The sequence below is a fragment of the Seriola dumerili genome, unplaced genomic scaffold, assembly GCF_002260705.1.
Source record: "Seriola dumerili isolate Sdu_G_001 unplaced genomic scaffold, Sdu_1.0 BDQW01000040.1, whole genome shotgun sequence".
Taxonomy (NCBI): Eukaryota; Metazoa; Chordata; class Actinopteri; order Carangiformes; family Carangidae; genus Seriola; species Seriola dumerili.
Window position 1 is genome coordinate 181,184 of NW_019174295.1, and position 12,174 is coordinate 193,357.

The 12,174-nt window shown below is 41.6% G+C and overlaps 1 protein-coding gene across 1 annotated transcript in view; it reads right to left on the minus strand.

Annotated features, from left to right (window-relative positions):
* Positions 1–21: 21 nt before the first annotated feature.
* Positions 22–12,174, minus strand: part of LOC111217251 (F-BAR and double SH3 domains protein 2-like) — a 35,827-nt gene continuing 23,674 nt past the window's right edge. The window contains exons 11-20 of the mRNA XM_022739033.1: positions 10,167–10,283; positions 8,383–8,481; positions 6,032–6,184; positions 5,811–5,945; positions 4,944–5,027; positions 4,660–4,843; positions 3,853–4,076; positions 3,421–3,631; positions 3,255–3,319; positions 22–2,700 (exon numbers count right to left, since the gene is read on the minus strand). Of these exons, the coding sequence (XP_022594754.1) occupies positions 2,617–2,700; positions 3,255–3,319; positions 3,421–3,631; positions 3,853–4,076; positions 4,660–4,843; positions 4,944–5,027; positions 5,811–5,945; positions 6,032–6,184; positions 8,383–8,481; positions 10,167–10,283 (1,356 nt within the window). The 3' untranslated portion in view covers positions 22–2,616. The remainder of the gene's footprint in view (positions 2,701–3,254; positions 3,320–3,420; positions 3,632–3,852; positions 4,077–4,659; positions 4,844–4,943; positions 5,028–5,810; positions 5,946–6,031; positions 6,185–8,382; positions 8,482–10,166; positions 10,284–12,174) is intronic.

Consider the following 12,174-nt stretch of genomic DNA (forward strand, 5'->3'; position numbering starts at 1 on the left):
TGTTCATTTTATGTAAGCTATCTTTATTTCACATTTATTTGTACACAATAAATACAGTTAAACATCCACTGGTGTGTAAATATGTCGCTCGACAGCCTCTGCAGAGCTTACATTGTAAAACGTGGGCAGTTTGTCACTGAGTTTCAGATTCAGACTCAACGAGGAACCAAAACCAGTAGCAAGTTAACAAAAACAACTTCTCTGTTGGGAAAAGAGATCTTTCTTTTTTCTTTTTTTTCTTCTTTCCTTTTGTTAATACAACAGGGTAAATGCAAACTTCAAAAATAAGTTTGATGTCATTCAGATCTCAAGGAGATCAACGAGAACACAGCAACATGGCTGACAGATATCTCTTTTTCCTCTGATCGAATCGAACTACGGTTTAATAGGTTTTTATCCTAATTCTAAAAAAACAAAAACAAAAAAAACAAAACAAAACAAAAACAAAAAAGAAAAAACAAAAGCTGTGCTATTATTTATACAGATATCCATCTCCAAGCTCTCTGTAAACTATTAATATTTCAAAAACAATACGATCAAAAGGTCATATCTCAATCTCAATCAAAGACACTACAATGGCTATTTAAGGCTAAATAACGCAAGAGCCGATAAAAGAAAAGTATTCATACCAATATAGCTGGTAAACAAAACGTCAAACAAGAAATATTGAACAAACAATGTAGCATCCACAATACTGAAAAGGAATAAGAAGACATCAAAAAGTGCTTCACTATGACAGTATAAGATTTTTTTTTATTTTTTTTTTTTAATTGGACTAGCTAGCAGCTCAGGATGGTTTCCTCCTTAAAAATAAAGGCGTGTTTAAACTGCACATTACCTCAGTGTCAACTGTCACCAACTGCAACCTGCTCCTCAACAAACCACCAGCAAAACTTTACTGGCAACATTAGAGTCATAATAACATTTCTAGATCTTTATTTTACAACACGAGGAGAAAAAAAAAAAAAAAAAGTTAGACTATGCATGTACGCGCTACTTTTCTCCCTTAAATGTTCAGGAATTTCTCAGCATTTTGGTGCAAAGAAAACTAATATAAAGAAGCAGGGTTTAAAAATTAACCATAAAATGTAAAAGGATCTATTATTTTGTTCAAACGTTTCTAGGAGATTCCCCCTACCGACACAACAATCACTCAACTAAAAATTGCCACTTTTCCCTTGTTTGTGTAACCGTGTGCAGTTACAGTCCGTGTGTGTGTTCGAGGAGAGGACCAGCCTCGCCCGCTGCTGGCGTTTTGATCGAGTGTGGAGACAACCAGACATTTGGTTTTGCGTTGGGAGCTTAACGTGCTGCGACGTCCTGCCAAATATCAACTCTGTTGCATAGAAGTAATCCAATTGTGAAAGCTGTCGACAGCTGGACATCAGTTCATGGAAATACGAGAGAAAGAGCCACACAGTCATTGATATAGTGAGACGTAGCGGTCGGATACGTTTGAAATCATTATTATTATTATTATTATTATTATTAATAATAATATTTCCAATATCGATGAATTTACCACAGAAAAAAAAGACTCATAATTCTGGTTTTGAATATGATCTCATTATTGTGTGAATGTGGCTGTAAGACGTGATGTTGAAGTAATAGTTCGACACATCTCCGCTTTCTTACAAAGAGTTAGACGAGAAGGTCGACGCCCCTCTCGTGTCTCTGTCTGTTTAACATGAAGCTGGAGCCAGGAGGCGATTAGCTTAGTTTAGCTTAGCATAAAGACTGGAAACAGGGGGAAACGGCTAGCCTGACTCTCTCCACAGTTACAGACCTATTAACGCCTCTTAAAGTGTTTTTTGATTCATAAATAAATCAAATCAGTAAAATGGGTGTCAAATTACACCAAAGTAGATTTGATGATGTTTTAAATGCTGGTATGACGAGATACCGAGCTGTTTTAAAGGCATTTTAAACTAATCTCCTCACGGCTCCAGGTCCACACTTATCACACAGACATCATCTTCTCTTCTGATACTCTGCAACAAAAACTTCCCAAAATATCAAACTATTCCTTTAAAACGCTTGTGTCCAGTAGCTGATAATGATCTGTAGTTAATTTCTTACATTAACAGGTTTTACTGTACTTTTGTCGTCACATTATCTGGCACAGTGTCACTATATCAATTTGAATAGTGTGTGTGTTTTTACCAGGACTGATGCTTGAAGCCGGTGACAGTGAATATTCTGTGTAATTATCAACACACTTGTTTAGGACTGAAATAATTCATGTCTTAGTAGAAGAGCTGGACAATAAGGACAAGAAGGTGTGTACTTTTTAATAAACATTATATAATATTGGTCCTATTGATCGGTCTTATTCGAATACGAGACAAACTCTGTGTGAGGGACTAAAGAGAAATTGGGAACAGGAGAGGAAGTTAAACAAGAAAGGCACAATATTCCTCCGCAGCACACTGACCCAACGAGGACAGAGCGGAGGGCCTCTCCCGGCCTCCGGGCGTCTTCAGGGGAAGTTTACGTTTCCTCAGGTTTCCTTTGGGAGTGCGTTTAGAGGCGCAGAGCCGCCAAGTCCCAGCTGCTTTGAACAGAGCCATCGCTGCCACCGCCACCGCCGCCGCCGCCACCACCAGGGCGCCGCCTTCACACCAGCGTGATCTCCACCTCCTCCCTCCGCTTCACCTGCCCACGAGGATGCTGCTTCGGGGGCGGAGGAGCAGCACGAACCTGGACACACGATGGCTCAGTTAAATACAGCTAAAAATGTTTGTGTCAACACTTTGTATTTGATTTAATGTGAAGTGGAGGAAAAAAAACAAAACAAACTGAATCCGTCTCCACCTCTTTGATCCAGACTGAAATAACTCAACAAGTATTTGATAAATTAATTGCTTTTATTTGCTTAAATGATTAACATCAGAGCAGACTCCCTCTCTGCGTAGCTGCATTATTAATCATACAACTCGTCATTTTGTGGTTTATTTTCATTTCAATTTACTTTTATCCTAAAATCAGTTGGATGAAATCTTAAATTTAAATTAAAAAGCAGCTCAGTCTTGGTCTGAACTAAAACCAGATGTTCACAACATTTTCATCAACTACTCTTATAATGACTAAAGAAAGGTTTATATGTCTACAAGTGTTTGTGTTGACTAAAACTACACTGAAATATTTCTGGTTTTCTAAAATATCCAGAGTTTTGATCGACTAAAAACTGACTAAAAATTGACTAAAAATAAAAAAGATAAAGTTGACAAAACATGGACATGGAGTTTACTCACAGGTCGAATGGTTCCTGATCCACTCTCTGGGTATTTGGGGGGTTGTGGGGAGCCTTGCGCTGGACCTGAGGATGACACAGATAACCGTTCAGCTGAGTTACCTCATCGCCGTTAAACTCTCCTTCCAGATATCACACTCCCTTCCAAATACTTCCATGGATCTTACTCTGAAAGGGGCTTTTGTGGGGGGCTGGTGGCGGCCTGTGATGGCCGTTGTGATAGGCGGGTGGTCGGCCGATGGGAGAGGCTGTAGCGCTGCAGGGACTCGCCAGAGGGGAGGACATGGTGGGCGTCTGAAGGGGGCTGCTGTGGAGGGGCCCCGGCTGGAAGGGACTGCGAGGGGATCGGTCGCACTGGGCCAAAGTGGAAGGAGAGGCCTTGAACACAGAAATACAGAAATTTACAGGTAAAAATACGAAACTTTGGGGTGAGAGATCGTAAATTAACTGGTTAAATAACTGATTTTAAAACCACTGGTGGAACTATATTTGAGAGGCGTGTATTTCCTGTTATTCTCCCACCTATAAGTTAAGAAGGAGTGCAGATGAATTAAAGAATTGTACGTATAATATGTATAATAATGGAGCATCAAACATACCTGCGCACTGCCGTCTCTTTGTCCGTCTCCGTTCTCGCTGGCGCCGGCGAGATCCTCCACCAGAACGGCGGGGAAGACGCCGACGACGCCGTTGAACTCTCCCTCCCAGAAACCGTCGTCCTCGTGGGTCTCTCTGCTCAGGATGCGGATGATGGCGCCCTCCGGAAACGACAACTCGTCGTCCGTTTGCCCCGCGTAGTCGTACAAGGCCTTCGCGAACGACACTGCGAGAACGACGGGAAAAGTTCAGAAACTACAACGTAGCGCAACATGGTGCAAATGTTTGGACACCTCTGAGGAAATGACATATTTTGTTGATTTTTGAAGTGAAAAAACATTTTTCTTTAAACTCTTACTTTTTATTTCATGAACTTTAAAAACTGAAACAGTAACTGCAGCATGTGAAAAGTTTGGACATCCTACTGAGTCAGTACGTGCCCCCCCCCTTCTCTCCCCCTGCAGATACCACAGCAGATAACACTTCTTGCAGCAGCAAAGAGTCTCTCTGTTCTTGATGAAAGTTTCAACCTCTCTTTTCCTGCCTCAACTTTTAGATATTTTTAGTTTGTCTCGCACTCAGCATGTTTAACAACCACCCACAGATTTCCAGTGATGCTCAGGTCAGAGGAACTGTGAGGACTTTTCCAAAAGCTCCGGCTCGTGTTTCTTGAAGCGGCTCGTGGTGGATTTTGAGTTTCTCTTTTCAGTTTCATATGCATTTGAATCAATTCTTCCATTCCTAATGTCTGCATTAACTTCTTTTCACATCACGGATCAACAAAAATATTTAGTACAAGCGTCCCTCACCGCTGGAGTCTCCGTTGACAGACCCGGTTGGTAGTTCAGTTTCAGGTTCAGTGGAGTTACTGGAGGAGTGGGATCGGGCGTCGAGCGCAGCCAGAGACTGCAGCATACTCAGCAGGCTGTTGGAGGAAGGCAGCTGCAAGTATTTCTCTGGGACGTAGCCCACCTGCCCGCTGCGGTTTCTGGCCTGGAAACGCAGAAAATAAATACTACCGATGATGACGAAGGATTGGAAACAAACAACGAGCTGAAACACTGAAATATGTGTCTGTGGAGATGTAGTGTACCTTGACCCAGTCCTCCATGTCTCCATCATCAATGACCTCCAAGATTTCCTGCTCCTCGATGGTCAGTTCATCTGGCTGAGACGCCTAAAGACAAACAAACAAACAAACAAACAAACAAACAGTCAGTTTGTTTGCATGAAAATAAGGTGAAGCAGGAAGTAGCAGCTAAACGAGAGTGAAAAAGTCACTCGATCACCTGTAGGTCGGTGTCCTTTCAAACACCCTAATATTAACAAAGTGAATTCGACACTCTCTCACGTCATCACTTCAATAACAGTCTCATTACTAGAACACGACAAAGACGTCTCTTTATCAGTGTATATATATATAAATGGAAGCATTTGTCGGTGGTGTCAAGTTTAAACCTGCAGGAAGTGATTTTGGTTTTTTTTTTTTGGCCACTTGGTGGCGACGGAAACAAGTTATCAACCCTGTAAAGTCGAGGGGAAGACATCGACTACAGTCACTTAAAAAAGGTTTGCAGGGGTTTTAAGATGATTTGCAACATTGCCAATTACACTAAGGATCATTTTCACTATCGATTATTCTGCTTAACGTTTTTAGTGATTAATCAATTAATAATTTCTTTCTACAAAACATCACAAAACTATGTAAAAATGCATTTCACAATATCTTAAGAGTGCATTGATATGTCATTAAATATCTCGTTTCGTCTGTCCAACAAAACAAAACAAAAAAACATTCTATTTACATTTATTTAAGATCAAGAAAAGCAGAAAAAAAAAAGATCTGTGGCATTTCTGGCTTGAAAATGACTTAAATATTTAAATTAGCTGCAGATGAAGAAGTTATGTGTTGTAATAACAGCAGGTTAAAGTTTGTGCACAGTTTGTATCCCGCTGGCACCTTGTAGGAGTAGAGCACTTTGCAGGTGAGGGGATAGTTTTTCAAGGTGCTGGAGGGACTGGAGCTGCTGTCGTCCAACACTTCGCCACTGTCCTCCATCTCCTCCTCGTCCTCTCGATCCAGATCCGCTGTCCCCTGCAGGAATGATAACAGCTAGATAATCTGTACTCTGCTCCTAACATGTAGATAAGGTTTGGACATTCGTGCTTGGTGCGTCTTACAGAGAGCGAAGGGTCGTGGGTGCTGAGGTTGTTCCAGCGCTCGTTCTCCAGCTCCTCCATCACCTGGTTCATCGCGCTCTTCAGCCACGTTTCGACAGCAACTCCCGCCTGCCGCAGCAAGTCCAGGCGGGCCTCTGCTTTCACCTTCACCGTCTGCCGTCACAAAATAAAACACAGAACAAACATGATAACGCTGCTATACGTTATTGACAAACGCAGAAGATACGCCACCTTTTTTGTCTCGGTTTGTTTCTGGTTGTGGGAAAACTGCCGGTAAAACTCGGCTGTGGATTAAACAACCGAAACATAGATCGCCTTAAGAGGAGGGTATTGCTCCGCCTCCAACCCGACACTGGCAACCACAGTATTTTCCGACAGTATTTAAGTGATTTTATCATAAAATTCCCCGTTAAATGGATCTTCTGTCAACAAATCACTTTTATAAGAGTGATGTATAAATATTTGATAAAAAACAGAAATGTTTGAACCAACTGCAATAAAAGTCAGTGCACCCCTTCACTTGTGAGATTCTACTTGTTTTCTTTTTAACAATATTTTCTATGTTATTTTGATTGGACAGATTCGATCCTCCTGGACACGGACGATTTCCGTCTTACACGAATCTGTAGAGAGATGTTTGATTCTTTTCAGCTGCTCTTTGCCGGAGGGTTTGTTGCTCTACCTTCTCCTTTATAAAACACCACTGCTATTGGATTCAAATCCGGGGGAAACACTCAGCGCGGTCATGGTTTTCAGTTCTTTACAAACTCACTGTGTGATTTTTGCAGTGTGTTTTGGGATCATTGCCACGTTGGGAAATTCCTCTTCTGCCAAGCCGCTTGAGTCCGGGACTCATCTCTTCCATCAGTATTGCGGTTATGCAAACTTATATTCAGAGTGCCGTCTATAAATGTCGTCTCTCTAACATCCTTTTACACTTTTGCATCCTCACTGTGCCGTCCCTGCGGTAGTCCGGGCCGGGTCCACAGCGAACGTGCTGGATCCCATCTGATCCAAACAAGTTTATTTTGGTTTCATCCGACCAAAGAATGTGCTGCCAAAAACTTTAATCTCACAGTTTTGTGAACAATGGTTTTCTTCTTGGACGCCGTCTGTAGAGGTCGACTTCATGCACTGTCTGCTCAGTCACAGAAACGCAAATTTCCACAGATAATCCCCGCGCCAAGTTAGAAACACTAACCTATCAGTTTTTCAGTGGAAGTTTTCGTAAATAGAAAATTGTATGTGGCGTCATTTTTTTTTTTTTTCGTGGACGACCACTGCGTTCCTATAACCTCCTAACCACTGCTGCAAGCGTGCTCCGGCTCATGTTCAGTGTCCTACTGATGCTCTCACAATCGGGTTTGTTCAGGCAGTTCCTCTCCTTGTGGAGATGTGTTGCATTAGACACAACCTGGGCTCAAAGTGAGAAAGCTGCAGTGTTCACAGGTTATTTTATAACACAAAGTCACAGGTTTAATCACTTTTGTAGCATTTAGGTTGTGCAGTAAAAACTCTTTATATATTTATGTAAAGATCAAATACCCTCCACTTCAACTTAAAAATAAAACAGTTATTATAAGATGGTACACATTTGAATCCTTTAGCATTTTAGTGATATTGCACAGGGGTTTTGTTGCATACTGTATCTGGTTCATCTGGTCATTATTAGATTGCCTCCTGAGCAATACACAGTCAGCAGATGGATTTAATTTGTAGTTCCGCTTTTAAAATTCATGCTCAAATCACTCATCAACTATCACAGAAAAATGTAAATACAGAAAGGTTTTCCCCCTCTGGAGCAGAATAAATCTCTCCACTGAAACCCAGGATGATAAAAACCCTGACGCTCATTCACCGTCTCAGGGTTTTAACGAATGATTATCTTCATTATTGATTCATCTTAAGAATCTTTTCTCAGTTAACAGATTGATCCTTTGGTCTAGAAAGCACCAGGCAACATAGAAAAACGCAATTCCCTCATACGTCTTGTTTTGTGTGACCATCAGTCCAAAACACAAAGACATTCAATTTAGGAAAAGTGTGAATTCTCATATGTAAGTGCACAAAACCAAGAACTCAACTGATTAACTGATCATCTAAAGAGCTGCAGATTTATCTTCTGTTTACTGACTAATCAATTAATCGAGTAATCGTTGCAGCAATGAATACTTGGATTATTACACTCTAATGTGTCATTTCAGCTTTTACACCAGCAGGTGGCGCGCTGGAGCCACCTTCAGTAATAAGACGGTGATTGAGAAAACAGAGAAACCCACTTCTTACTCCATCTCACACACACACACACACACACACACACACACACACACACACACACACACACACGTTACCTCTGCCCTCCGGAGACTCTGCCTGGCCACCTCCATCTTCGTCTCCAGCTCACTGTTGTTCTGCTCTGACGACTCCTGCGTCCCATATTCCTCCAGCGCCTTAAAGAAAATAAAAAATAAATCTCACATTAACAAAATTGTCTGAGCATCATCAGAAATAAAATAAAAATAGAAATAAAATAGAGACATTATCTGAGAGTGAGTCATTTCCTCATTTCTGGAAACAGAAACGTCGGATCCTGGTGTGCTGGAAACATGAAGGTAATGTGATGTAGTGGATGTATTGCTTCATCGCCTCTTCCTTCACACGCGGTGGATTGTTTTATGATCTCCGGGTTTAATATTATCAAACTGATCTGCTTTGTTGTTTTAAGGCCAAATTCCAGTTCACTGACAAAAGCTTCCTGTTGGTCTTTAACCACTCAGTTGAACTCTACGACAACTTTACAGTAAAATATTATGACACATCTGATTAACTGTGTGTTATACACTCAGATCGACTGGTGACGCAGAGGCAGATGTTTTCAAATGCCGTCATTTTTAGGATGAAATATTTTACATGATTGCATTATAAATTATATTTATAACAGCGTTTCTGTTTAATTCTGACTTTGTGGCTCATTGTGTGTCATCTATTTAATAATGTTGTTGTCTCATCTTGGCCAGGAAGGAGATTACTAATCTTTACTAGACGAGTAAATAAATGTTAAAGAAAAGAGTAAATGTTATTTTTTGGTTTCTACACATATATTTATATATAAAAAATATTGTTTCCACTATCAGAGATCCTGTTACCTCAAGATCCCTTTGTTCTGTTCCTGGTGCGTCGTTTCCTCGCTGCACAAGGAAATGATGGTGTTATCTTTAATGGATTATGGACTGATTTATTGCCTGATAACATCCTTGTAAAAAAAAAAAAACTTGGCAGGTTACTTGTTCTTTACGGCTTTGTGCTGATTGTTCTGCCTGATTTGTAAACGTTATTTGAAAAGTCACAGGCAGGTAAAACGATTTCAGAGCTAAATCCTCGAGGGGAGAAACTGAGGAGACCAAGTTTCGTGTCGACCACTTGAAACTTAAAACAAGAGGCACCCGGATTGCCTTATGTCCCGCCGTGACCTGTGGAAACAATAATTGTTGCATGTGCAAAAGTTTGGGCCCTACCGCGTCAATAATACCCCCCCCCCCTTGCAGAGATCACAGGTTTTCTTGCACACACAGCATGTTTAAAATCTCGCCGCAGATCTTCAGTGATGTTCAGGTCAGAGGACTGACAGCTTGTGTTTCTTGAGGTAGCTCAGTGTGGATTTTGAGGTCTGCTTTGGATCATTGTCCTGTTGTAGTAGCCAGGCTCTTCTCACTTTTACTTTCTTGGTGAACTTCATGACATTTGCCTCCAGAATCTGCCGATATTTAGTTGAATCCACTCTTCCCTTTTGTCGCATGTTTTAATTTGTCGTATGATGGTGGTATAATGTTTTTTTTTACTCATATTAATATTCTCTTTGTATTTATTTCTGTGTGTTCTTATAAATGATATAAAAAATTAACTTTTGCAGCATTAATTCTTCTTAGGGGGTCTTTGTAATATCTCTGCAGGGACTACAGACCTTTTGACCGTCTCTTGACACACGTATATTAATGCGCAGTGTTCCTGTTAAACAAAGTAATAGCTTCACTGTGTCACTGAGTGACTATCATGTGTACAGGATGTGGAGGCTTTATCTCTGGCAGTGAAGCTTGCCCACAACATTATCTCTTCATCGTTTTCATCTGGTTCTCACCCTCTGTGTGTGGATGACGCTCTTGTATTCTCGCGCCACGCGACTCGCCCATTTCCTCGCCTCCTTATCCAGGCTGTGCTCCTCCGCCGTCCCACTCTCCTTCTGCAGCTGCATCACCTACAAACGCAGAGAGAGAGAGAGAGAGAGAGAGAGAGAGAAACGGGGCCGGTGAACGAAGGGAAGATAAAGGAGAAGAACAGAACAAGACCATAACAATACTTATGTACCAAGATAACAGAGATACTGTCTATCAAGCTGCTGATATATGACGGTTGAGACTCTTGTTTTGACTCTTGATTTGTTACAGTGAACAGACAGAAATATTACTTAATGCATTTTTAATCATTGCTTCTCACCAGAACACCTTTAAGACGCCCTTGTGGTTTCCTAAATGCCGCCAGTGTAAGTTATATTTACCATTTCTGTTACGTCGATGTGGCAACTTCCTCTTTACATATTACACGGGCCAAGTTTAAAAAGCGTATTCTGAGAGAGATATTCACAGGGCCGGAGCTTGAATAGAGCATTTGTCTCAGCATCAGCACCACATCTTTTACATGTACGAACCCTGAAGACCCGTAATGTAAAGAAACATCAGGCGGCTCTCAATTATGTAAGAGGGGGAGGGAGCACCGAGAAACAGCGTCACTCAGTCCGTGGAGGCATGTTGGTGGGTTAAGTAAAAAGTGAACGTGTTTGCCAATATGCTATTTATACATTCAGCAGATACGGATTAACACTATCATTCATTTGGAGTCGTGTTTCCAACCAAGAAAACACCACAAGACCAATTTCACTCTCTCTTTTTTTTTTTTTTTAAACTCTGCTTTGGTCTGCGCCAAGATCCTGAGGGAAATATCTGCTAAATACTTTTATACTGTTCACCAGCTGGGCTCGGATGTTTCCTGCCAGACGTTCGGTGCTATGTTTCTAAGATAAAGTTGATTCATCAGTGGAAAAAAAAAGAAAGAAAAAAAGGCAGCTATCTGCTGCTGGAATGAGGTTGATGAGAGTGGTGCGTCGACCCAAAACAGTAAAACTGTGATGTGTAAAACTGAAACAAAACAAAACAATGACTATTACTAAAACAACCAAAAGCCTTTAAGGTGTTACTTTCATTTCCATCAAAGTTTAGCCTGAGTCTCCGATCTGGTCCGAGCCAGTCACAGCTTTGTAGGCAAGATTAACAACGGGATCATCACAGTCTCACGCTGGATCCAGAAACATTAGCTACACCCGGAAGAGAGACTGTTTTAAAGCAAAATAACTGCTAAGCTACCAGCTGCTAGCAGCTGCAGCTTCTGAGCCAACTGAAAATGATGACGGCAGGATGGATGCGTGACTTTCTACTGGCTGTTTAGGGCAAAACAAGACATGCACGGCACATCCTGAACAGCTGTTTGAAAGGTGAAATACTTTACGATGAGTCAGTTCCTTATATTTCTAGTTAAGGAGCAACATGAGCTTTCATCTGGAGTCCGGTTTCTGGGCACCTTGCAAACGCAAGTCCAATACTCGCTCCGTTTTAGCTCTAGTTTTTGGTCTCTACCGCTCTCCTGAGGGAAATATTTGTCTCTTCAGCTGCTAAATGCTTCACCGGCTTCTCTCTAGACGTGTCAGTCTGCTGTTCGGTGATGAGCAGGAGGGCTACAGTGGGTGACAGTGAACCTAAACACTGAATTTACAAACCGGTCATCGTCACCGTTATTATAAAAACATGGGATATAGCTGCTTTAAAGATTAAAACACATCCCTAAACTTTGAGTTAAGAGGTTTCCACATGACAACAGTAGTGTGTGCGCATTTGTGTATGGAGGGAAAAGGGCTGGGGTGGGGAGGGTCAGCGCACTCTGATGAGGCCCACTCACAATGCCTCCTTTTCACAGATGGGCCGTTCACAGGGCCCGGCCTACCTCCTGCCCCTCCCTCCCAGTTCAGCTCTATTCCTTACCGGATCCCTCTGTCTGGTGCAAGTGGTATGGGGAGGGAGGGAGGGGAGGAGGAGGAG